The sequence below is a fragment of the Salmo salar genome, chromosome ssa01 (assembly GCF_905237065.1).
Source record: "Salmo salar chromosome ssa01, Ssal_v3.1, whole genome shotgun sequence".
Taxonomy (NCBI): domain Eukaryota; kingdom Metazoa; phylum Chordata; class Actinopteri; order Salmoniformes; family Salmonidae; genus Salmo; species Salmo salar.
Window position 1 is genome coordinate 102,417,666 of NC_059442.1, and position 26,012 is coordinate 102,443,677.

The 26,012-nt window shown below is 45.5% G+C and overlaps 1 protein-coding gene and 1 non-coding gene across 3 annotated transcripts in view; one reads left to right on the top strand and one right to left on the bottom strand.

Annotated features, from left to right (window-relative positions):
- The window catches only part of LOC106611227 (proteasome activator complex subunit 4B), an 89,408-nt gene that overhangs the window by 46,639 nt on the left and 16,757 nt on the right, over positions 1 to 26,012 (bottom strand). For both annotated transcript variants that reach the window (XM_014211221.2, XM_045724975.1), the window contains 13 exons: positions 23,448 to 23,492; positions 20,669 to 20,818; positions 17,580 to 17,643; positions 17,283 to 17,357; positions 16,595 to 16,717; positions 16,160 to 16,252; positions 9,460 to 9,725; positions 8,302 to 8,488; positions 8,005 to 8,159; positions 3,075 to 3,225; positions 2,735 to 2,903; positions 2,459 to 2,526; positions 1,988 to 2,203 (listed from right to left, as the gene is read on the bottom strand). In XM_014211221.2, coding sequence (XP_014066696.2) covers positions 1,988 to 2,203; positions 2,459 to 2,526; positions 2,735 to 2,903; positions 3,075 to 3,225; positions 8,005 to 8,159; positions 8,302 to 8,488; positions 9,460 to 9,725; positions 16,160 to 16,252; positions 16,595 to 16,717; positions 17,283 to 17,357; positions 17,580 to 17,643; positions 20,669 to 20,818; positions 23,448 to 23,492 — 1,762 coding nt within the window. The remainder of the gene's footprint in view (positions 1 to 1,987; positions 2,204 to 2,458; positions 2,527 to 2,734; positions 2,904 to 3,074; positions 3,226 to 8,004; positions 8,160 to 8,301; positions 8,489 to 9,459; positions 9,726 to 16,159; positions 16,253 to 16,594; positions 16,718 to 17,282; positions 17,358 to 17,579; positions 17,644 to 20,668; positions 20,819 to 23,447; positions 23,493 to 26,012) is intronic.
- On the top strand, positions 18,293 to 18,367 carry trnae-uuc (transfer RNA glutamic acid (anticodon UUC)). The gene has a single exon. It is a non-coding gene; the product is annotated as a tRNA-Glu (tRNA).

The window sequence follows — 26,012 nt, forward strand, 5'->3', positions numbered from 1 at the left end:
CCCTACAACGCCTGGGCATGCTCCCTGATGAGGTGGCGGATGGTCTCCTGAGGGATCTCCTCCCAGACCTAGACTAAAGCATCCGCCAACTCCTGGACAGTCTGTGGTGCAACGTGGCGTTGGTAGATGGAGCGAGACATGATGTCCCAGATGTGCTCAATTGGATTCAGGTCTGGGGAATGGGCGGGCCAGTCGATAGCATCAATGCCTTCCTCTTGCAGGAACTGCTGACACACTCCAGCCACATGAGGTCTAGCATTGTCTTGCATTAGGAGGAACCCAGGGCCAACCGCACCAGCATATGGTCTCACAAGGGGTCTGAGGATCTCATCTCGGTACCTAATGGCAGTTAGGCTACCTCTGGTGAGCACATGGAGAGCTGTGCGGCCCCCCAAAGAAATGCCACCCCACACCATGACTGACCCACCGCCAAACCGGTCAGCCTGGAGGATGTTGCAGGCAGCAGAACGTTCTCCACGGCGTCTCCAGACTCTGTCACGTCTGTCACGTGTGCTCAGTGTGAACCTGCTTTCATCTGTGAAGAGCACAGGGCGCCAGTGGCGAATTTGCCAATCTTGGTGTTCTCTGGCAAATGCCAAACGTCCTGCACGGTGTTGGGCTGTAAGCACAACCCCCACCTGTGGACGTCGGGCCCTCATACCACCCTCATGGAGTCTGTTTCTGACCGTTTGAGCAGACACATGCACATTTGTGGCCTGCTGGAGGTCATTTTGCAGGGCTCTGGCAGTGCTTCTCCTGCTCCTCCTTGCACAAAGGCGGAGGTAGCGGTCCTGCTGCTGGGTTGTTACCCTCCTACGGCCTCCTCCACGTCTCCTGATGTACTGGCCTGTCTCCTGGTAGCGCCTCCATGCTCTGGACACTACGCTGACAGACACAGCAAACCTTCTTGCCACAGCTCGCATTGATGTGCCATCCTGGATGAGCTGCACTACCTGAGCCACTTGTGTGGGTTGTAGACTCCGTCTCATGCTACCACTAGAGTGAAAGCACCGCCAGCATTCAAGTGACTAAAACATCAGCCAGGAAGCATAGGAACTGAGAAGTGGTCTGTGGTCCCCACCTGCAGAACCACTCCTTTATTGGGGGTGTCTTGCTAATTGCCTATAATTTCCACCTGTTGTCTATTCCATTTACACAACAGCATGTGAAATGTATTGTCAATCAGTGTTGCTTCCTAAGTGGACAGTTTGATTTCACAGAAGTGTGATTGACTTGGAGTTACATTTTAGTCATTTAGCAGACGGTCTTATCCAGAGCGACTTACAGTAGTGAATGCATACATTTCTTCTCGGTACTGGTCCCCCGTGGGAATCGAACCCACAACCCTGGCGTTGCAAACACCATGCTCTACCAACTGAGCCACACGGGACAGTTACATTGTGTTGTTTAAGTGTTCCCTTTATTTTTTTGAGCAGTGTATATTAAGGTTATAATATTGTAGAAAAAAATTGAAAAGATTAATTCAATGTGATTTATAATGACATAGGGCAAAGAAAACTAATGTTATGACAAATGTTTTAGCACCCTCTTGAATTGACCTGTTTTTCATCTACATTGTAGAGCCATGAGTGAACATCCTACACACTTTGTATCACAAGGTCCAGAGTGGCTGTTGAGTGATCAGACCAATCAGGATGAGATCACGTAAAAAGTAATAAAAGTACCACAATTTGTGATAGAAATGGACAGAAGCACCATTGTTTGGGGTCTGTCTGGGTTATAAAAAGTTATTCGCCCTAAAGAGAATGTTGTAGAAATTTGGTAGGCAGGAATTTAGAGAATATACAACTAAAAGTAAAGTTCTGAACTTGATACCTTGTGGGTAGGTAGGTAGTCCTGTATGGGCTGTTGAAAGCCACCTGGTACAGTGCAGTTCTCTGTGGGGAAGGTGAGGGCTATAGAGCCCCTAACACCAACCTCTACATACCCCTAACACCAACCTTAGTACATCTAACCCTGTACGTACCTTGATGGGCAGGTAGTCCTGTGTGGGCTGCTGAAAGCTTCCTGGTACACTGCAGTACTCTGTGGGGTAGATGAGGGCTGTAGACCTCAGGATATGATGCAGCAGGTTACAGGCCAGCGTGTAGCCCTGTTTACACTTCAGATGGAGGGTCAGCTGCAGGATCTGAACCAGCTGGGTGCTATAGGGGAGGATCTTGTCCCCGTCCACACGAGTCACCTGGGGAGGACAAGGAGACAACAGGAGGGAAGGAGGGTTAGGAGAGAACATACAGGCCCACCCTGTGTTCTGTTCATTAAGGTACACAACGGAAAACGTTTGCAACGGAAAATAAAAATTAGCTTTCTTATTGGACAACTTTAGGTAAGTAACTCCCGTTTCAAAAGTGTTTTCCTGTTTGGTGTCTAGTCTACTGAGAGGTGAAGGGAAGTAGCGAATGTCTCAGTCGGTATGGATGCAGGATGATGACCTCACCTCTGACAGTAGCTGAAGGTTCCATAGTAACTCCTTATCCAGTTCCTCCTCACTCAACACCTCCTCATCTGGAAATCAATAACCAAGAAACAGAGTGAGATACTCCGAGACCAAGTCAGAACAACGATCCATTGATTCCCACTTCTCCCCAACTCTAACCCCACCATATTAAAATCAACAACAGTCTCAAATTAAGACCAAATCCAGATTGGCTTTATAGCCCTCCACTCCAACAGAACACATCCAGAACAAATGTCCGGCTTAGTGAGCACTTACTGACAGCGAGCTGGTTTATGGCATTGCAGCAGTGTGGTACCAAAAGCTTCAGAGACTGTGCAGGGTGAACCTTGGAGGCTGCTCTGCACATGTCAGCCACCATCCTGCCAGCCACACGAGTCTCAAAGATATTGGTGGTGGCAAAGTTAAAGACCTTCTCCAGAGCCACCTGAACAACACAAAGGATACATTCAAACCAAAGGATACATTCACATAATCATATGCATGTACAGCGGCTTCGGGAAAGTATTCAGACCTCTTGACTTTTTCCAGATTTTGTTACTTTAAAGGACACACACAGTGAGAAAGGCGTAGGTGTACAGTGAGTTATGTGGCCTACCTTGAAGATGTCTATAGAGCACTGTGTGAGGATGGTGCTGAAGGTAGAAGATAGTCCCAGCTCCACCAGGCTCTCCAGATGGGTCATCTTCTCTGTCTCTGTCTCCTCTCTGGTCTGCTCCAGAGTACTGCTGTCTATCAGGGCAAAACACCTGGGGGCAGATTCACAAATCTTTACTTACAAAAAAAACGTAAGAAGTTTAAGGAAGAAAAATAAGTTCAATTAGTCAAAATGTTCTTAAGAAACGTTGAATTCCTAGGAAGTTTGTAAATATCTTATGTTGCATTGACATTAGTGACGTGTTTGAAACCAATAAATATGCAGATGTGACAGGGATGATAGGATTTGGCCCACTATAATAAAGCGATATTTCAATTTTATTACATTTATCTGCACCATGTCTCAATAAAAAATGTTTTTGTAGTTGGCTTGCGAACCCTTCATAAACAAAAACAAATGTTATTTGTTCACACATTATAGCCATCAGACTAGCTATATCAAAAACTAAAATGGACAACCAAGGAAAGCACAATAAAACTTCAGCAAACAAGAGCTTCAAGTGATGGTGGAGAGAATAGCAGCCAGGAAAAGGTCGCAGTTGGGGAGACTTAAACTGCGGGGTCACGGCAGAGACCAAAAAGAGAGGATGGGCGAGAGTGGCCGAGGCAAGGGACAGTGTCTGCCGACGGGGGTATGGCAAGGGACAGTGTCGCCGCCGTAAAAAATAGTGGTCTGACATCAAGACGGCTGCTAAAAAGAAGGGCGCTGAGAGACCATTCATATGGACCAGCTGGAGAAGGTGTCGTCCATATTAGGAGAGGCGGTGGTAGAGGGACTGCGCAACCGGTAAGTTGGGTAGCTACGTTAGCTAGCTAACGTGTTACAATATTATAGCCAACATAGCTAACGATGTTAACATTAGCTCATCAATTTTCAAAGTAGAACTTGGCTAACACTAGTTATTTAACACTTCTGGAATATTGTAATATATGGTTAACTAGCTAGCTAGATAATGCGGGTTTAATTAGTTTTCTTGCTGTACTTAAATGTTCGGTAGCTGAATACAAAAATAAATCCTAAAACATTATTTTCAAGAATTACATTTCTTAACACAGAGCAAACCCCAGGTACAGGATGGCAACAAGAACTGCCCGAGTTACACCAGGAATGCACAATCCCTCCATAGGTGCTCACTGTCCGCAATAGGCTGAGAAAGGCTGGACTGAGGGCTTGTAGGCCTGTTGTAAGGCAGGTCCTCACCGGCAACAACGTCACCTATGGGCATAAACCTACTGTCGCTGGACCAGACAGGACTGGCAAAAAAGTGCTCTTCACTGACGAGTCGTGGTTTTGTCTCACCAGGGGTGATGGTCGGATTCGCGTTTATCGTCGAAGGAATGAGCGTTACACCAAGTACTGTACTCTGGAGCCGGATAGATTTGGAGGTGGAGGGTCCGTCATGGTCTGGGGCCGTGTGTCACAGCATCATCGGACTGAGCTTGTCGTCATTGCAGGCAATCTCAATGCTGTGTGTTACAGGGAAGACATCTTCCTCCCTCATGTGGTACCCTTCCTGCAGGCTCATCCTGACATGACCCTACAGCATGCCAATGCCACAAGCCATACTGCTCGTTCTGTGCGTGACTTCCTGCAAGACAGGAATGTCAGTGTTCTGCCATGGCCAGCGAAGAGCCCGAAACTCAATCCCATTGAGCACATTTATAATTACATTTTAGTCATTTAGCAGCATTTAGCAGAAGCTCTTATCCAGAGCGTTCCATGTATTTTTTTTTGTACTGGCCCCCCGTGGGAATCGAACCCACAACCCTGGCGTTGCACACACCATGCTGGCGTTGCAAACATCATGCTCTACCAACTGAGCCACAGCGGAGGACGTCTGGGACCTGTTGGATCGGAGGGTGAAGGCTAGGGCCAATCCCACCAGAAATGTCCGGGAACTTGCAGGTGCCTTGGTGGAAAAGTGGGGTAACATCTCACAGCAAGAACTGGCAAATCTGGTGCAGTCCATGAGGAAGAGATGCACTGCTGTACTTAATGCAGATGGTGGCCACACCAGATACTGACTGTTACTTTTGATTTGACCCCCCCCCCTTTGTTCAGGGACACATTATTCTATTTCTGTTAGTCACATGTCTGTGGAACTTGTTCAGTTTATGTCTCAGTTGTTGAATCTTATGTTCATACAAATATCTACACATGTTAAGTTTGCTGAAAATAAACACAGTTGACGGTGAGAGGACGTTTCCTTTTTTGCTGAGTTTATATGGGAATTAACAGAAATATAAGCAAATTAATATTAATACAATTTAAATGTAGATGTTTTTTGCTTTGGATATTTACCATATCATATGGAGACAGAAACAAACATTTCACCTTATCATAAGTAGACATAATTGCAAATGACTAAATCCTTCCAATAGAAATTTAAAAAACAATTCTTACAATTTGAACTTTAATTAAATGAGTTGACTCTTCACATGGGATGATTTCACTGAACAACAAAAGGGAATATTGAATGATCCATCGCATCTCCCAAAAACGTTTTCAACATGCATCTGTAAAATGATAGTCTAGAAACTAGAGCTTTGGTTGTCTTCCTCTCAGGCTTCCATGTCTTCTCCCTGGACCTCCTCAATGTCCACCTCTTGAACATCAGACTGAGGCCTCATCTTCACTGTAACTTTCCAAGCTTGTTGAGGATGGCTTGTTGTCAGGCTCAAAAAGCCTAAATTTGCCCTGATCGCCACCAATTTTTCAACCCTTGTATTGGTCAGCCTGTTTGCGTGCTTTGGTGATTGTGTTCCCAAACAAGGACCAGTTACTTCGAAAGAATGCCAAGAACCTTTCCCTCATCCAGGCCAAGGTGGCGAGACATGGTAGTGATGACACCATAGGCCTTGTTGATCTCTGCACCAGACAGGATGCTCTTGCCAGCATACTTGGGGTCCAACATGTACGCTGTGGCGTGTATGGGCTTCAGGCAGAAGTCTTCACGCTTTTTGATGTACTTCAGAAGTGCAGTTTCCTCTGCTTTGAGAAACAGTGAAGTGGGCAGGGCAGTACAGATTTCTTCTCTTACATCTGCAAGTAGAGTCTGAACATCAGACAGGATGGCATTGTCTCCCTCAATCCATGCAATAGCTACTGCTACAGGTTTCAGGAGTTTCAGGCTGCTTACCACTCTCACAAAATACATCATCCAGGAGGATGCTCTTGATGGGGCTGTCCATATCAGCAGAGTGTGATATGGCAATTTCTTGGAGACTCCTTCTCCTTCAGGAGACTGTCAAACATGATGACAACACCACCCCAACAGGTGTTGCTGGGCAGCTTCAATGTGGTGCTCTTATACTTCTCACTGCTTGTTGAGGTAGATTGCTGCTATAACTTGATGACCCTTCACATACCTAACCATTTCCTTGGCTCTCTTGTAGAGTGTTTTCAGTGCAATGTTGTCCTTGTGGAGCAGATTCAAAGCATGAGCAGCACAGCCAATGGGTGTGATGTCAGGGTAGGACTCCTCGACTTTAGACCAAGCAGTCTTCATGTTCACAGCATTGTCTGTCACCAGTGCAAATACCTTCAGTAGTCCAAGGTCATTGATGACTGCCTTCAGCTCATCTGCAATGTAGAGACCGGTGTGTCTGTTGTCCCTTGTGTCTGTGCTCTTGTAGAATACTGGTTGATTGGTGGAGGTGATGTAGTTAATTATTCCTTGCCCACGAACATTCAACCACCCATCATATTATTGCAATACAGTCTACTTTCTCTATGATTTGCTTGACCTTCACTTGAACTCTGCACCCAGAAAATGAGTAGATAAAGCATGTCTGGTTGGAGGGGTGTATGCTGGGCAAAATCTCTTCCAATACACATTGCCTGTGAGCATCAGAGGTGAACCAGTTGCATACACAGCTCGAGCAAGACATTCATCAGCATTTCTCTGACTACATTCCTCCGCTGAGTCATCAAAACTTCTGATTCCAGGAGGACCATGAGCTGTTGCTATTGATTAAGGTGTCTGCTTCATCATTTTCACCTTGAATAGAAGTAGAGGGACTTTTGTCAGAGGTTGCTTGTTGTGAGCGCTGAGGGAACTTAATCAAATTGGCCAGATGATTCTGCATCTCTGTTGCATTCTTCACATATGATTTGGCACAGTATTTGCAAATGTACACAGCTTTTTCTTTTAGATTAGCTGCAGTGAAATATCTCCACACATCAGATAGTGCCCGTGGCATTTTTCTGTAAAGACAAGAAAAAAATATATATACACAATTCCATGTACAGATCGATAGTTAACCAGTTAAATTAAACAACTCCTTTGGAAGATAAATGTTATATAATGAAACACGTATGGAAACAGGTGAATTAACGCTCCTCAGTTCGCAAGCTCAAGCAAGCTAAAACCCACATGGTAGGAAAAACTAACTAGCAGAAATTGTTAACAAGTTAGAAATGATTTAAACACACTTTGATGTAGGCTACTATTTACTAGTTAACAAAAAAAATAATATGTCATAAAATATATTCACCCCACCCAGTACTGTAATCAAAACTTACCAGAAAGCATGTAGTCCTTGGCTCAGACAGTGTAGTAGTGTGGACTCAATAGCATCTCATTAGTGTGCAAGATCTTGAGAATCAGCTGCACATGTGATGGAAGAATGCACTGTACAGTGCAGAGGGTTGCAATTCCATTGAATTGGTGATAGCTTAACATAAATATGCAACAAGACCTAGAATTGCCTTATGCGTATCCCACAAAAAAAAAGGTTCACTGTAATAAGCTAACTTTGACGAATCTAATCAAAATTCCCCAAATTCCAGGGCTTAACTTCCCATGGAAAAATTCTGGAAATTTACTGTAAAGTTTAGAGTCCTATATTGACTTCCTCCATACTCATACCTGTCCATGAACTGAAGAACAAAGTCCTCAAACTCTGCAGAGGCTGAGCACATCTCTCTCTCCACCGCTGTCAGGTCGCTCCTTTCAAGAACAGCAGAGGAACAGTCCACCAAAGGCACAAGAGTAACGAACGTAGCAATGAATTGGAATGTTATCTGCAGAAAGGAGGGAGAGCACACTTAGACTTGCAACACACACACACAGAGACAACTTCCAAATTGATGACAATATCTGTACCCAAGCAACCCCAGTGTAGGAGGCCTACAAGAGCTTATTTTTATGAACTCTATTACCCACCATGCACTTGCTGAAGTCATTGGGGTCAACACCGGGCAAAGCCCTCATGAGGAGGGGCAGCATGTGTGTGGGGCCCTCAGGGTAGCGCTGCCCCCCAGACACCAGGCTGCGAGCCACACCAATCATACAGCTCAGGGTGGCAGTCAGCTGGTGGGGCTCTGTCAGGGTCTCCATAGCAGGGTAGGTTCTACAGAGGAAGACCAGATAAATGAGTGCTGGGCCATATAGCATATCTTAAGGTATACACTGGTATGGATCCACATAACGGTATGGATCTTTTTAATAGTCTATAACAATATAATTCATGAAAAGTTCAACTTATGTGACTACTTTACTGTCAGGTTTGTCCTAGCTTGGTTGAGTAGAAATCCATCAGCATGGAGAAAGCCTGCTAAAGCCACTTAGGATTCACATGCCATCCTAGGGTCATTCACTACTTTGAAAATTATTAACTTCTATTTTTCATAAACATAAAATACCAGTGGTGGAAAAAGTACCCAATTGTCATACTTGAGTAAAAGTAAAGATACCTTAATAGAAAATTACTCAAGTAAAAAAGTCACCCACTAAAATACTACTTGAGTGAAAGTCTAAAAGTATTTGGTTTAAATATACTTAAGTATCAAAAGTAAAAATAGAAATCATTTCTAATTCCCTATATTAAGCAAACCAGACGGCACCATTTTCTTGTCTTTAAAATTTAGGGGCACACTCCATCAGTCAGAAATAATTTACAAACGAAGCATTTGTGTTTAGTGACTCTGCCAGATCAGAGGCAGTAGTGATGACCAATAATGTTATCTTGATAGGTGTGTGAATTGGATAATTTCCCTGTCCTGCTTAGCATTCAAAATGTAACGAGGACTTTTGGTTGTCAGGGAAAAAGTACATCATGTAGTGAAGTAAAAGTTGTCAAAAATATAAACAGTAAAGTACAGATACCCCCAAAAATGACTTAAGTACTACTTCAAATTATTTTTACTAAAGTACTTTACACCACTGTAAAATACCACCATACTGTCAAAAAAATAGTGATATGATATTTTGCCTATGTCGCCCAACCCTAAGACAACAGATCTACTGGGGACCGCCCCACCTAAACAACGACAGAGGAAAGACTACCCATTCACTTCTGACTGACTGCTTGATTTCACTCACTTCTCCAGCACTGGTGGTATGACAAGTTCAGGTCTCATGAGGGCCAGGTTCTGTAGGGCCTGAGCAGCATCCAGACTGCCCGTCTTACTGAACATGGCCAGCAGCACCGGCTGCATCATACTCTCCACGAACGCCGTGATGTCTGCCTCCGTCAACTTGTGGCTGTCCGGTACCAGAGTGAGCCACGTGGGCTTCCGGTAGCGCTCCCGGTGGAGCCGTTTTACCACGCTGGCCGGGAGGCGCTGCAGCAGCTTCATCAACTTCATCTGGGGACAGAGACAGGTGTGAGGACTAGAGAGACCGGTATCAGGACATGAGATAGGTGAGGACTCGAGAGACAGGTGTGATGACATTATTTTACCTTATTTCAACAAGGAATACAGACTGAGACCAGGTCTCTTTTACAGCTGGGCCCTGCGTATACATGTTCACACAAACAGTTTAGGTACAATGACTAAGAAACTACAACAGACAAACAAAACGATCACAGATAACAAAAAATGCAGCAGCAGATTGTGTAAATGTAACATAGGTTATTCCCCTAACAGCACAAGAACTTGCATTACCCGAAGCAGTTACAATCAATATAAAAATCCTCCAATAAATGTTTAAAATGGGCAAGGGGGACAAGAGTCTGAAGTTTAAGTTTAGTCTGCAGGCTATTCCATAGGCAAAGAGCATAGCAGGAAAAGGCAGCCATACCCAACTCTGTGGAAACCGCATGGGCCTCAAGTGTAATCTATGCTTGAGACCTGGTTTTAGGAATTCTAATGTTGATGAGTGATGATAAATAAGAATGTAGTTTATTCAGAAGTGCTTTATAGACAAACACGAGAGCATGTTGTTCTCGTCTCATGGACAGTGAAGTCCAACCCACATTTTGATATAAAACACAGTGGTGAGTTCTGTAGCTAGCACCCGTAATAAACCTAAGTACGCAATGATAAGTAGCATCCAGCGATTTAAGTGTTGATGCCGTAGCATGCATGTAGATAATATCCCCATAATCTATAACAGACATAAAAGTAGCTTGCACAATTTGTCTTCTATTTGTAGAGGACAAACATGTCCTGTTTCTATAGAGGAAGCCTTTAAAACATGCATTTTAAAATACAGTTTATCATCCAACCATATCCCTAAGTATTTATATGCAGAGACCTGATTAATTTGAGAGCCATCTAAGCTCATGAGACACCGAGAGGCAGGTGTGAGACACCGAGAGGCAGGTGTGAGACACCGAGAGGCAGGTGTGAGACACCGAGAGGCAGGTGTGAGACACCGAGAGGCAGGTGTGAGGCAGGTGTGAGAGACCGAGAGGCAGGTGTGAGAGACCGAGAGGCAGGTGTGAGAGACCGAGAGGCAGGTGTGAGAGACCGAGAGGCAGGTGTGAGAGACCGAGAGACAGGTGTGAGAGACCGAGAGACAGGTGTGAGAGACCGAGAGACAGGTGTGAGAGACCGAGAGACAGGTGTGAGAGACCGAGAGACAGGTGTGAGAGACCGAGAGACAGGTGTGAGAGAGAGGTGTGAGAGACAGAGAGACAGGTGTGAGAGACAGAGAGACTGGTGTGAGACAGATACAGGGTTAGAGAGAAGCTGGCCCGGGAGGCAGATATGAGGACAAAGACAGACAGGTACGTGAAACAGGGGCGTGCGACAGTGTGGTGATAGCGTGCCTTCCAGGGTTGAGGTAAATTACATTTCAACTCAGTAAGTACAGTGAAATTGAGCACAGCATGGCCTTAGAACCAATACCCTGTCAGGACAGCATGACTTTAGAACCAATACCCTGTCAGGACAGCATGGCTTTAGAACCAATACCCTGTCAGGACAGCATGGCTTTAGAACCAATACCCTGTCAGGACAGCATGGCTTTAGAACCAATACCCTGTCAGGACAGCATGGCTTTAGAACCAATACCCTGTCAGGACAGCATGGCTTTAGAACCAATACCCTGTCAGGACAGCATGGCTTTAGAACCAATACCCTGTCAGGACAGCAGGACCTTGTGTCCGTCTCCCCACGCCACTAAACCAACAGCTACTAAGGGGCAAGAAGAGAGTGACTTGCACAGAAACTTTTCTAAGTATAGATTCAGGTCAATTATTGATTTTGCACAGGCTTATCTCAGGTGAGTTGTTTATTTTTTTTTATTTCACCAGGTAGGCAAGTTGAGAACAAGTTCTCATTTACAATTGTGACCTGGCCAAGATAAAGCAAAGCAGTTCGACACATACAACACAGAGTTACACATGGAGTAAAACAAGCATACAGTCAATAATACAGTAGAAAAACAAGTATATACACAATGTGAGCAAATGAGGTGAGATACAGGAGGTAAAGGCAAAAAGGCCATGGTGGCAAAGTAAATACAATATAGCAAGTAAAACACTGGAATGGTAGATTTGTAGTGGAAGAAAGTGCAAAGTAGAAATAGAAATAACGGTGTGCAAAAGAGCTAAATAAATAAATAAATACAGTAGGGGAAGGGGTAGTTGTTTGGGCTAAATTATAGATGGGCTATGTACCGGTGCAATGATCTGTGAGCTGCTCTGACAGCCAGTGCTTAAAGCTAGTGAGGGAGATAAGTGTTTCCAGTTTCAGAGATTTTTGTAGTTCGTTCCAGTCATTGGCAGCAGAGACGGCCAAAGGAGGAATTGGCTTTAGGGGTGACCAGAGAGATATACCTGCTGGAGCCCGTGCTACAGGTGGGTGCTGCTATGGTGACCAGTGAGCGGAGATAAGGGGGGACTTTACCTAGCAGGGTCTTGTAGATGACCTGGAGTCAGTGGGTTTGGCGACGAGTATGAAGCGAGGGCCAGCCAACGAGAGCGTACAGGTCGCAGTGGTGGGTAGTATATGGGACTTTGGTGACAAAACGGATGGCACTGTGATAGACTGCATCCAGTTTGTTGAGTAGGGTATTGGAGGCCATTTTGTAAATGACATCGCCGAAGTCAAGGATCGGTAGGATGGTCAGTTTTACGAGGGTATGTTTGGCAGCATGAGTGAAGGATGCTTTGTTGCAAAATAGGAAGCCAATTCTAGATTTAACTTTGGATTGGAGATATTTGATGTGAGTCTGGAAGGAGCGCTTACAGTCTAACAAGACACCTAGGTATTTGTAGTTGTCCACATATTCTAAGTCAGAACCGTCCGGAGTAGTGATGCTGGACAGGCGGGCAGGTGCAGGCAGCGATCAGTTGAAGAGCATGCATTTAGTTTTACTTGTATTTAAGAGCAGTTGGAGGCCACGGAAGGAGAGTTGTATGGCATTGAAGCTCGTCTGGAGGGTTGTTAACACAGCATCCAAAGAAGGGCCAGAAGTATACAGAATGGTGTCGTCTGCGTAGAGGTGAATCAGAGACTCACCAGCAGCAAGAGCGACATCATTGATGTATACAGAGAAAAGAGTTGGCCCAAGAATTGAACCCTGTGGCAACCCCATAGAGACTACCAGAGGCCCGGACAACAGGCCATCCGATTTGACACATTGAACTCTATCAGAGAAGTAGTTGGTGAACCAGGCGAGGCAATCATTTCAGAAACCAAGGCTATTGAGTCTGCTGATGAGGATGTGGTGATTGACCGAGTCGAAAGCCTTGGCCAGGTCAATGAATACGGCAGCACAGTATTGTTTCTTATCGATGGCGGTTACGATATCGTTTAGGACCTTGAGCGTGGCTGAGGTGCACCCATGACCAGCTCTGAAACCAGATTGCATAGCGGAGAAGGTGCGGTGGGATTCGAAATGATCGGTAATCTGTTTGTTGACTTGGCTTTCGAAGACATTAGAAAGGCAGGGTGCTTGAAAAAGCTTGCCTTGGCTTTTCTAACTGTTGAACCCATACATTCTCAATAAAGACTGAAATATCTCTGTCCCAGATCCAGTTCCCTTATTGGGTGACAGAATGACATATCTTGGGAATGTCGGGGGCTGGCCAAAGGCATTTGATGAATTCTAAAAAAAGACGTGTCTTTCTACGTCACTAAAGCGATGATGACTACATTACAGGTACATTACTGTCACTATAGCGACGAGCACTGCATTACTGTCACTATAGCGACGAGCACTGCATTACTGTCACTATAGCGACGAGGACTGCATTACTGTCACTATAGCGATGAGGTCTACACTACAGGCACATTACTGTAACTATAGCGATGAGGACTACATTACAGGTACAGTCATTATAGCGATAAGGACTACGCTACAGGTACATTACTGTCACTATAGCGATGAGGACTACATTACAGGTACTAGAGGTCGACCGATTATGATTTGCCGGTGCCGATTATTGAAGGCCCAAAACCGCCGATACCGATTTAATCGGCGGATTAATTTTTTTAATTTATTTATTTGTAATAATGACAATTACAACAATACTGAATTGACACTTATTTTAACTTAATATAATATATCAATAAAATCAATTTAGCCTCATAAATAATGAAAAATGTTCAATTTGTTTTAAATAATGCAAAAACAAAGTGTTGGAGAAGTATAAGTGCAATATGTGCCATGTAAAAAAGCTAACGTTTAAGTTCCTTGCTCAGAACATGAGAACATATGAAAGCTGGTGGTTCCTTTTAACATGAGTCTTCAATATCCTCAGGTAAGATGTTTTAGGTTGTAGTTATTATAGGAATTATAGGACTATTTCTCTCTATACGATTTGTATTTCATATACCTTTGACTATTGGATGATCTTATAGGCACTTTAGAATTGCCAGTGTAACAGTATAGCTTCCGTCCCTCTCCTCGCTCCTACCTGGGCTCGAACCAGGAACACATCGACAACAGCCACCCTCGAAGCAGCGTTACCCATGTAGAGGAAGGGGAAACAACTACTCCAAGTCTCATAGCGAGTGACGTTTGAAACGCTATTAGCGCGCACCCGGCTAACTAGCTAGCCATTTCACATGGGTTACACAAGCCTCGTCTTGGGAGTTGACAGGCTTGAAGTCATAAACAGCGCAATGCATTGCGAAGGGCTGCTGGCAAAACGCACGAAAGTGCTATTTTGAATGAATGCTTACGAGCCTGCTGGTGCCTACCACCGCTCAGTCAGACTGCTCTATCAAATCATAGACTTAATTATAACATAATAACACACAGAAACACGAGCCTTAGGTCATTAATATGGTCGAATCCGGAAACTATCATATCGAAAACAAAACTTTATTCCTGTTACATTGCACAACCCTCAATGTTATGTCATAATTACGTAAAATTCTGGCAAATTAGTTCGCAACGAGCCAGGCGGCCCAAATTGTTGCATATACCCTGACTGCGTGCAATGAACGCAAAATGACACAATTTCACCTGGTTAATATTGCCTGCTAACCTGGATTTCTTTTAGCTAAATATGCAGGTTTAAAAATATATGCTTCTGTGTATTGATTTTAAGAAAGGCATTGATGTTTATGGTTGGAGCAACGTGTACCTAAGTGATTATATGCAACGCAGGACAGGCTAGATAAACTAGTAATATCATCAACCATGTGTAGTTAACGAGTGATTATGATTGATTGATTGTTTTTTATAAGATAAGTTTAATGCTAGCTAGCAACTTACCTTGGATTCTTATGCATTCGCGTAACCTCGCTGAGTGCAATGTAAAGCAGGTGGTTAGAGCGTTAGACTAGTTAACCGTAAGGTTGCAAGATTGAATCCCTGAGCTGACAAGGTAAAAATCTGTCATTCTGCCCCTGAACAAGGCAGTTAACACAACGTTCCTTGGCCATCATTGAAAATAAGAATGTGTTCTTAACTGACTTGCCTAGTTAAATAAAGGTGTAAAAAAAATAATCGGTGGCCAAAAATACCGATTTCCGATTGTTATGAAAATTTGAAAAATCGGCCCTAATTAAATCGGCCATTCCGATTAATCGGTCTACCTCTAACAGGTACATTACTGTCACTATAGCGATGAGGACTACATTACTATCCTACTTTAGCCGACTCAGGATGCATGGTACTTTTATATTGGACACAGATCACAAGAGCGTGAGATTGTCTGTTTCCATTCCCCTACACTGCAATAGGACTAACTCCTGAAAACAAATCAGGAGAACATCTCACGAGTTGATGGGGTTTACCAGAAACATAACGGGGTCACAACTCTACCTCCAGACCTGGGGTCAAAAACTTTTAGAGTTTGCTTTAGCCTGCCTGGAGTGCAGGGTGTGCATTTTTGTGACCATTCTATTGGTTCCATTGCGTCAGGCAAGCTCAATGAATCCCAGGTTAAGTATTGGTAATGGTAATTGAACCAAGGTCTGAGTCCCTCTGCCATAAATAAAGGATTGTGTATGACTGAAGACACAGCTTGCAGCCTGAGGCTCTGGTCTGATGACGGAGGTTGGATGTTTCTAGAAAAGACTGGCATGAGCCCCGGATATCTCGCTGACCTTTTATAGCACTGCTGGCAGCTGCCACTCTCGTGTGTCATCAGGACATTTTTTCTGAACGAACGGTATGTACACAAACCCGTGCTTGGAGGGCTGGAGAGGCAACTGCCAGGAGGCCTAGGGAAGCTTCTGGAGCAAGGAGAAGGGGAATGTGGGGCACGTTCAGAGAGCTAGTCACTTTGACTGTGATTTGAGTATGCAGGTATGCCAGTGCAACGAAGGTTTGTTAGGAGAATGAGGTGCCCGTCTGGGTAAACATTGTAGAAGTGAACGTTGCAGTGACTCACCAGCCAGCGTCCATGGTTGGATGGGTGGAAGAAAGACGTGATGCTGTTGAAAAGGCCACTGAGCTGTGCCTGGGCTTGTTTACTGGGGCCTCCCTGCCATCACACAAACAACAGATGCTTAACAACATGAAAAACATAACGGATTATTCCATTAACACAACTATCATTCCATCGTGAGCCAATGCTAACTAACGTTAGCCCAATGACTGGAAGTCTACCGGCAACAGCAGTATCCAACAGAACAGCACTATGCTTATTCCAAAGTATTATTGTGTTGTGATCTGGCATTGTATTGTAGGATTACTGTATTTTTACCCCTCTAAAAATGATTGACTAAATTTCCAATCAATCAATTACACATGAAAACATTGAAATAAACTTGAAGAGCTATAAAAAGCATTGATTGGGCAACACTGATTGTGAATAGTGACTGACCAGTAAAGCTGAGACCCAGAGGACCACGTGTGCGACATCGTAGGCGTTTGTCAGGTATCTGGGAACCAGCATCTGACTGGTCCCCACCGGGAGGTTCAGACTACGCAGCACTCTGGTGAAGATCTGGAATCAAAAAGGAGCAATCCATGTGAAGATGGAATACTTTATTGTTCAGTCATTGAATGCATTGTCCAATTACTTTTTCTGATCACAGGATTTCTTTTAAATAATGTTCATCCATTTCATTACATCACATTTGAGATCAGGGCATGTTGGGCAATAACATATAAAAACATGGCGAAAGACATGTTGCAAGCCAGGAAGACCAACAGGGAAATGTGATACTGTAGATCGAGCCACTAACAGGCAGCACTTTCAGTGGCTGTCTGGTCTGCTATGACATGCACACCAATAACTAAGGTCACAGGTCAAATGAAGAGGGTAAGATTTCAGCATGTTGCAAAAACACTTGACACTCCAACTGGCACACTTGGCCCTAACCCTTCAACGTTATGCATATCTGTACTGCTTACACCTTATAGTTCAGTAAACATCAAAGTGTTAAGACAAAGGGAATAGGGGCAGGGAGTGAATTGGGACCTGCTAGAAGAGACCATTGGGGGTGGAGTAATGGGGTAGTTCTATAGGCACAGCTAGACAAAGGTTATTGATGGAGGAGTGTCCATACCTTGGGTATATATGGGTCCCAGTCAATGTAGCCAATGTTGTCGTTGGCCAAGCGGGCAAACAGGTTGACAAGATGCTGTGGGGGAAAAAACAAATGAATAAGGAAAACTTTAATTGAGGAATATCTAGCGAACAGTTAAAAGTTTTGTCTATCAAACAGAATGTTGGAAACTGTACTACAATAGCCTGGTTCCAGATCCGTTTGTGCCAACTTGTCAAGACAGCACAAACAGATCTGGCATTCGGCTAATACTACCACACACCAGTATGTCAATTAAGTGAATGTTGTCCAACTTACCACCTCCCAACCTGGAAGGTTCTGTACTGCCACCCACAAGCTGATGAGCTCATCAAACCACAACCTGGTGATCAGAAAACAAACTCTCATACATACTGAAGCATACTGCCCACACACACACCTCATAGCTGAAGCACACTGCACACACACCTCACAGCTGAAGCACACTGCACACACACCCACGCCTCACAGCTGCAGCATACTGCGCCCGCACACACACACGCCTCACAGCTGAAGCATACTGCGCCCACACACACACGCCTCACAGCTGAAGCATACTGCGCCCGCACGCACACACACACACACGCCTCACAGCTGAAGCATACTGCGCCCGCACGCACACACACACGCCTCACAGCTGAAGCATACTGCGCCCGCACGCACACACACACACACGCCTCACAGCTGAAGCATACTGCGCCCGCACGCACACACACACACGCCTCACAGCTGAAGCATACTGCGCCCGCCCGCACACACACACACACACGCCTCACAGCTGAAGCACACTACGCCCGCACACACACACACGCCTCACAGCTGAAGCACACTGCGCCCGCACACACACACACGCCTCATAGCTGAAGCACACTGCGCCCACACACGCATCATAGCTGAAGCACACTGCGCCCACACACGCCTCATAGCTGAAGCACACTGCGCCCACACACTCCTCATAGCTGAAGCATACTGCACACACACATTTTACATTTACTTCCCTGTGGCTCAGTTGGTAGAGCATGGTGTTTTCAATGCCAGGGTTGTGGGTTCGATTCCCACGGGGGGCCAGTACAAAAAAAATGCATGAAATGTATGCATTCACTACTGTAAGTCGCTCTGGATAAGAGCGTCTGCTAAATGACTAAAATGTAAATGTAATTGCTGAAGCATACTGCGCACACACACACACACACCTCATAGCTGAAGCATACTGCGCGCGCACACACACACACACCTCATAGCTGAACCATACTGCGCGCGCACACACCTCATAGCTGAACCATACTGCGCTTTGAGATATGTGCGCGCAGTATGCTTCAGCTATGAGGTGTGTGCGCGCGCAGTATGGTTCAGCTATGAGGTGTGTGTGCGCAGTATGCTTCAGCAATTACATTTACATTTTAGTCATTTAGCAGACGCTCTTATCCAGAGCGAATTACAGTAGTGAATGCATACATTTCATGCATTTTTTTTGTACTGGCCCCCCGTGGGAATCGAACTCACAACCCTGGCATTGCAAACACCATGCTCTACCAACTGAGCCACACACCTCATAGCTGAAGCATACTGCGCCCGCACACACCTCATAGCTGAAGCATACTGCACCCGCACACACCTCATAGCTGAAGCATACTGCACGCACATATCTCAAAGCTGAAGCATACCGCGCATACACACAAACCTCATAGCTGAAGCATACTGCGCACACACACCTCATAGCTGAAGCATACTGCGCACACACACACCTCATAGCTGAAGCATACTGCACCCACATATATCTCGAAGCATACTGCACACACACATCTCAAAGCTGAAGCATACCGCGCATACACACACCTCATAGCTGAAGCATACCGCGCACACACACACACCTCATAGCTGAAGCATACCGCGCACACACACACACCTCATAGCTGAAGCATACCACGCACACACCTCATAGCTGAAGCATACTGCGCGCGCACACACACACACCTCATAGCTGAAACATACTGTGCACACACACACACACCTCATAGCTGAAGCATACTGCGCACACACACCTCATAGCTGAAGCATACTGCGCGCACACACACACACCTCATAGCTGAAGAATACTGTGCGCGCACACACACACACCTCATAGCTGAAGCATACTGCGCACACACCTCATAGCTGAAGCATACTGCGCACACACACCTCATAGCTGAAGCATACTGCGCACACACACCTCATAGCTGAAGCATACTGCGCACACACACCTCATAGCTGAAGCATACTGCGCGCACACACACCTCATAGCTGAAGCATACTGCGCGCGCACGCACACCTCATAGCTGAAGCATACTGCGCGCGCACGCACACCTCATAGCTGAAACATACTGCGCGCACACACACACCTCATAGCTGAAACATACTGCGCGCGCGCACACACACACACACACACACACACACACACACACACACACACACACACACACACCTCATAGCTGAAGCATACTGCACCCCCACACACACCTCATAGCTGAAGCATACTGCACCCACACACCTCAAAGCTGAAGCATACTGCACAAACAACACATCTCATAGCTGAAGCATACTGCACACACAACACATCTCATAGCTGAAGCATACTGCACACACAACACATCTCATAGCTGAAGCATACTGCACACACACCACATCTCATAGCTGAAGCATACTGCGCACACACACACACACACACATACCTCATAGCTGAAGCATACTGCGCACGCACACACACCTCATAGCTGAAGCATACTGCACCCCCACACACACCTCATAGCTGAAGCATACTGCACCCACACACACCTCATAGCTGAAGCATACTGCGCACACACACACACACACACACACACCTCATAGCTGAAGCATACTGCACCCCCACACACACCTCATAGCTGAAGCATACTGCACCCACACACACCTCAAAGCTGAAGCATACTGCGCACACACACCTCATAGCTGAAGCATACTGCACACACACACCTCATAGCTGAAGCATACTGCACACACACACACATCTCATAGCTGAAGCATACTGCACACACACACACACACACACACACACACACACACACACAACATCTCATAGCTGAAGCATACTGCACACACACAACACATCTCAACGGTGGCATTTACACAGTGTTCATATTTGTTTTTTTATTGGAGAATAAAATTGAAATGGTCATTTAAATCCAAGTTTTGGGATGACGTAAGGTTGAAATATTCCAGAAACGTTCCTGTAATCAGAAGGCAATAAGCTGGAAGGGAATCCCTCAACTGGGATTTCTGAAAAACCTGTGCACTTTGGGAGTTTCTGTAATTATGCAACCCTTTGGGGAGGTGGCAGAGGTGTGTGTTCTCACTTGAAGCCCTTGTGGTGCAGCTCTGGGGGTAGGGTGGTGGGAAGGAAGAGCTCTAAGTATCCTATTGCTCTCTGCATGGTCACGTCAAATGGACAGAGCAGTGGACGCCACTCCTCCAACATCTCCTGGGTGGCCGACTCCGGAAAATACCTGAAGAATAAAATAAGATATCACAAAGGCCTGTATTTACAGTGCCATCATAAAGGCCTGTATTTAAAGTGCCATCATAAAGGCCTGTATTTACAGTGCCATCATAAAGGCCTGTATTTACAGTGCCATCATAAAGGCCTGTAGTTTGGTGTGGTGTATATCAGCCATAACACTACAAGCATCTAAAATGAGCATAATAAAGTTGTTTAACCCCTCGCCAAGGACAAACAATGTGTGATGTGTATATGGCAATCATCATACAAATCATTTATGTACTATTTTATAAATAATTGACGCCAAAGCATCCTACTCCTAGACATGCAAAGAGCAATGCTGCACGTAGGCCTTGACCATGGCCACAAACCATTGGTTGGCAGACAGAAATAGATTCATATTATTAGAATTTCTATTTTCGCAGCTATGGCAATGGAATCAAATAAAATGTGTATATGAAACAATGGCAGTTAAGCTGGCGTTTGCTGATATAAAACAGCATCAGTATAGCTAATGTAATCAAATAGTGAGCAGGTTTGTGTGAACACAACAGCATCAGCACTTGGACCGCAGAAGAGCAGTTTTGCATGGCCAACAACTGCAGTTCTTTCTACCTACACATTCCAATTCAATTGAATGGCCGGAAAATCCAAAATAACAATATGTACTACTATCCAATTCCCTTCTCATGTCCTTCCCATCGCTTTGCAGTTGCAATTGATCTTCATTAAACTCCTTAACATGCCTTGCATTAGGCTACTCTGCTGCTGAGTGCTCCTGGCCCCAAAGGGCTCACTCTCTCTTCTCTCTCAGTCCCTACTTCACTGATGTTGAGGACCCCTGGCCCCAAAGGGCTCTCTCAATCCCTACTTCTCTGCTCACAGTAACAGGAAACTCTACCAGGCCAGAATTAGATCGGATAATAGGATTAAGTCTCAGTCGCTGCAGAAGCAAGTAACTCAGGGACTCAACTGAGTGACTAAGCTTCTTGACACTTGCACACACACACACAAACCTCTGCCACCCTGCCTGTGAGCGGTTAAAATAGTCCCTGTGCACAAGGAAGCAAAGGTAACCTGCCTAAATGACTAACACCCGGTAGCGCTCACGTCGGTAGACATGAAGTGTTATGAAAGGCTGGTCATGGCTCACATAAACAGCATCATCCTAGATACCCTAGACCGACTCCAAATCGCATACCGCCCCAACAGATCCACAGATGACGCAGTCTCAATTGCACTCCACACTGCCCTTTCCCACCTGGACAAAAGGAACACCAATGTGAGAATGCTGTTCGACTACAGCTCAGCGTTCAACACCATAGTGCCCACAAAGCTCATCACTAAGCTAATGACTCTAGGACTAAACATCTCCCTCTGCAACTGGATCCTGGACTTCCTGACGGGCCGCCCCAAGTGGTAAGAGTAAGCAACAACACATCTGCCACGCTGATCCTCAACACTGGGGCCCTTAAGGGGTGCGTGCTTAGTCCCCTCCTGTACTCCCTGTTCACCCACGACTGCGACTCCAACACCATCATTAAGTTTCCTGACGACACAACAGTGGTATGCCTGATCACCAACAATGATGAGACAGCCTATCGGGAGGAGGTCAGAGACCTGGCAGTGTGGTGCCAGGACAACAACCACTTCCTCAATGTGAGCAAGACAAAGGAGCTGATCGTGGACTACAGGAAAAGGGGGGCCGAACAGGCCCCCATTAACATCGATGGGGCTGTAGTGGAGCAGGTCGAGAGTTAAGTTCCTTGGTGTCCACATCACCAACAAACTATTATGGTCCAAACACACCAAGACAGTCGTGAACTTGTTCTCAACTAGCTTACCTGGTTAAATAAAGGTCAAATTAAAAAATACAAATTCGACGCATGTGACAAATAAAGTTTGATTTGATGTGCAAGGAGTGTGTGATGGAGTTGTATACACCAAAATGCAAAATATATCCTTGCCAGGCATCCAGGGATGGAACTAGCTAGCACCCCTTTTTCTCCCCAATTTCGTGGTATCCAATTGGTAGTTACAGTCTTGTCTCATCGCTGCAACTCCTGTACGAACCCGGGAGAGGCGAAGGTCGAGAGACATGCGTCCTCCGAAACACAACCCAACCGCACTGCTTCTTGACACAATGCCCACTTAATCTGGAAGCCAGCCGCACCAATGTGTCGGAGGAAACACCGTACACCTGGCGACCGTGTCAGTGTGCACTGCGCCTGGACCGCCACAGGAGTCACTAGTGTGCGATGGGACAAGGACATCCCTCTCGGCCAAACCCTCCACTAATCTGGACGACGCTGGGCCAATTGTGCACCGCCCAATGGGTCTCCCGGTCGCGGTCAGCTGCGACAGAGCCTGGACTCGAACCCAGAATCTCTAGTGGCACAGCTAGCACTGCGATGCAGTGCCTCAGACCACACAGGAGTTCTAGGTAGCATGACCTTGACAAGAACAGATGGATAACAGGCCATATTGTAATAATACATTAACTCTTCAGATGATATGCCTGTGTTAGTGTTCACCAAAAGTGTCCCAAGAGTAAATGCAACCACGAGCTCAGCAACTGAAGTCTTTAAAAAGACATACAGTATATTTCATATAGGGGTTTAAAAATATATACTTACGGTCTGCAGCTTTTCACAAGTGTTTTCAGAACGTTTTCCACCGAGCTGGGGGGGAAAGAGAAAAGACAAGAGAGAAGAGGAACGAGAGAGAGAGAGAGAGAGAGAGAGAGAGAGAGAGAAGAGAGGAAAGAGAGAGAGAGAGAGGAGAGGAAAGAGAGAGAGAGAGAAGAGGAAAGAGAGAGGAAAGAGAGAGAGAAGAGGAAAGAGAGAGGAAAGAGAGAGAGATGTTGAGACATCAGAACAGACAGAGGTGGCTGTTAATGAAACAACGAGCACACTGAACACACCAATGCAATTATGATGAGGCTGACTGACTGCATGCTGGTACAGCCAAATCACTCACATTGAAATTCCACGTTTAGTACATGCTCATCAAAAGCGGTGCTTGAAATGTAATGAGAAAGGTGCTGGCTTGGGTACTCACTTGAGCTGTGGTGCTCATTTTAAGTTACAGCATTGTTCATATTTTAGAGCGAGTACTCTGAGAGGTCTGTAATCAAGCAGTAGAGAGACAAATGTCTGGACCGGCTCAACTCAAGCACTGATCAAAAGTAAGGGATGTGAGGACCATGTGTGTACATAGAAACAGCAAGGAAATTAGGGACACACAAACTGGCATAGCGTGACAAAAGGACTACAGAAACAAACTGAACTAAAGTCATTGACTACAACAATGTGACTATCCCAGGGCCGTTCAACTTTTGTCCTGGATGGCCCTGGGCCAGCAGTGTAACAGCAGAACATGAATGGTAAATAATTTAACAGATGTACTCTGTTCATTCAGAATCATCAGAATGGGGCTTTTTATTGGGCTTAGGGAATTGTCTTGGAGAGAAAATGACTGGGACTGAGGCTTTATGTAAATAGTAGGTCTAGCCGTTAATACTTGTAATGAACGCTGATCTTAACAGTGGAGAGAGTGTACCTTAAATGGAGGGTGCCTATTGTTTTAGGCTTTTTAAAATCACCTAGCCTGACTAAACAGTAAACATATCTCAGTTGTGCTCAGGGCACACAAAGAAAAAAACTGAAATTAATGTTTCTTATTGGACAACTTCAAGTAGTCCCTCCCATTCAGTCCATTTTCTTCCGTTTGCTGCCTAAATAATACAGCCAACACCAGGCTACACTGTAGTATTGCTGACTGCTGTTACAGGCTTTGGTTTGGTTACGGTTGGGCCCATTTCTGAATGTTACCATCATTATGAACAGCTTGGTCACTCAACTCAGTGTCATAAGTGTCAAAAGATTTATCTGAGAACAATATAACCTCAGCCGTTGAGCTCAAACACCCTCAATCCCCCTGCCTTCCCGCCACTCCCACACCCTGAGCTCAAACCTCCTGCCTTCCCGCCACTCACACCCTGAGCTCAAACACCCTCAAAACCTCCTGCCGTCACTCACACCCCCTGAGCTCAAACACCCTCAAAACCTCCTGCCGTCACTCACACCCCCTGAGCTCAAACACCCTCAAAACCTCCTGCCGTCACTCACACCCCCTGAGCTCAAACACCCTCAATCCCCCTGCCTTTCCGCCACTCCCACACCCTGAGCTCAAACACCCTCAAACCTCCTGCCGTCACACACACCCTGAGCTCAAACACCCTCGAAACCTCCTGCCGTCACTCACACACACTGAGCTCAAACACCCGCAAACCATCACTCACACCGTGAGCTCAAACACCCTGCCTTCCCACCACTCACACACCGAGCTCAAGTCATGCGTTGTAACTGCCTCGTCTATCCCATTCAACCACGCGCTAAACGCAAACTTATTCAAGTCTCTTTCAAATCAACCGCACTGCATTGCTTTAATTTAATAGACTAATGGGAACTACACAGATGAGCGACTTCTGCCAAGGGCTCCTGGCTTTGCATCTCAGGGCTTGAGTGAGTTGGGGTGCGTCCCAATAGCCTAATCTCTTCTTTTCTCCAGAAATGTGCACTTGTTCACAGTAGTGAAAGAGTGCACACTTCAGGAGGAAGGAGAGATTTTTGGGACCCAACTATTAGTTCTCTTATAGGTCTACTTCCCACAGACCGACCACACTGACAATCCCCAAACTCATGCTCTGAATTACAAATCCAAAGTAGCATGACCAGAACACCAACGGCTCCAACACTCAACCCTGGGTAACCCCAAACCCAATGACCTTTAGAATACTTGGGTGAAACATGTGATAATCACCCCCATCTTATACCAGTATACCAGGGTGAACATGATACAAGAGCTTCAAACTACCCTTACAATGACTCTCACTCACAGATATGGGACAACAGTTGTGGCACAAAAGAGCACAGATAAGTGCAAAGAAACACGGCAAACTTTATTATCTGGTGGCGTGATTTAGGCCAAATTTGAAACTTTTCTTTAACAATGTACATTATAAGGAAGCATTTTCTTTGTTGTTGCACAAATCTGTGCTCTTTAGCACCACGAAAAAGTTGTCCATCATGGCCGTTTAGAAACAGTTGACTTCAGAATGTGCTAGGCTACTCTAGTGGGTACTGCTGCAAAACCTCCAGTGCTGACAAAGCAGGTCAAACCACCAAATCATATGGGAC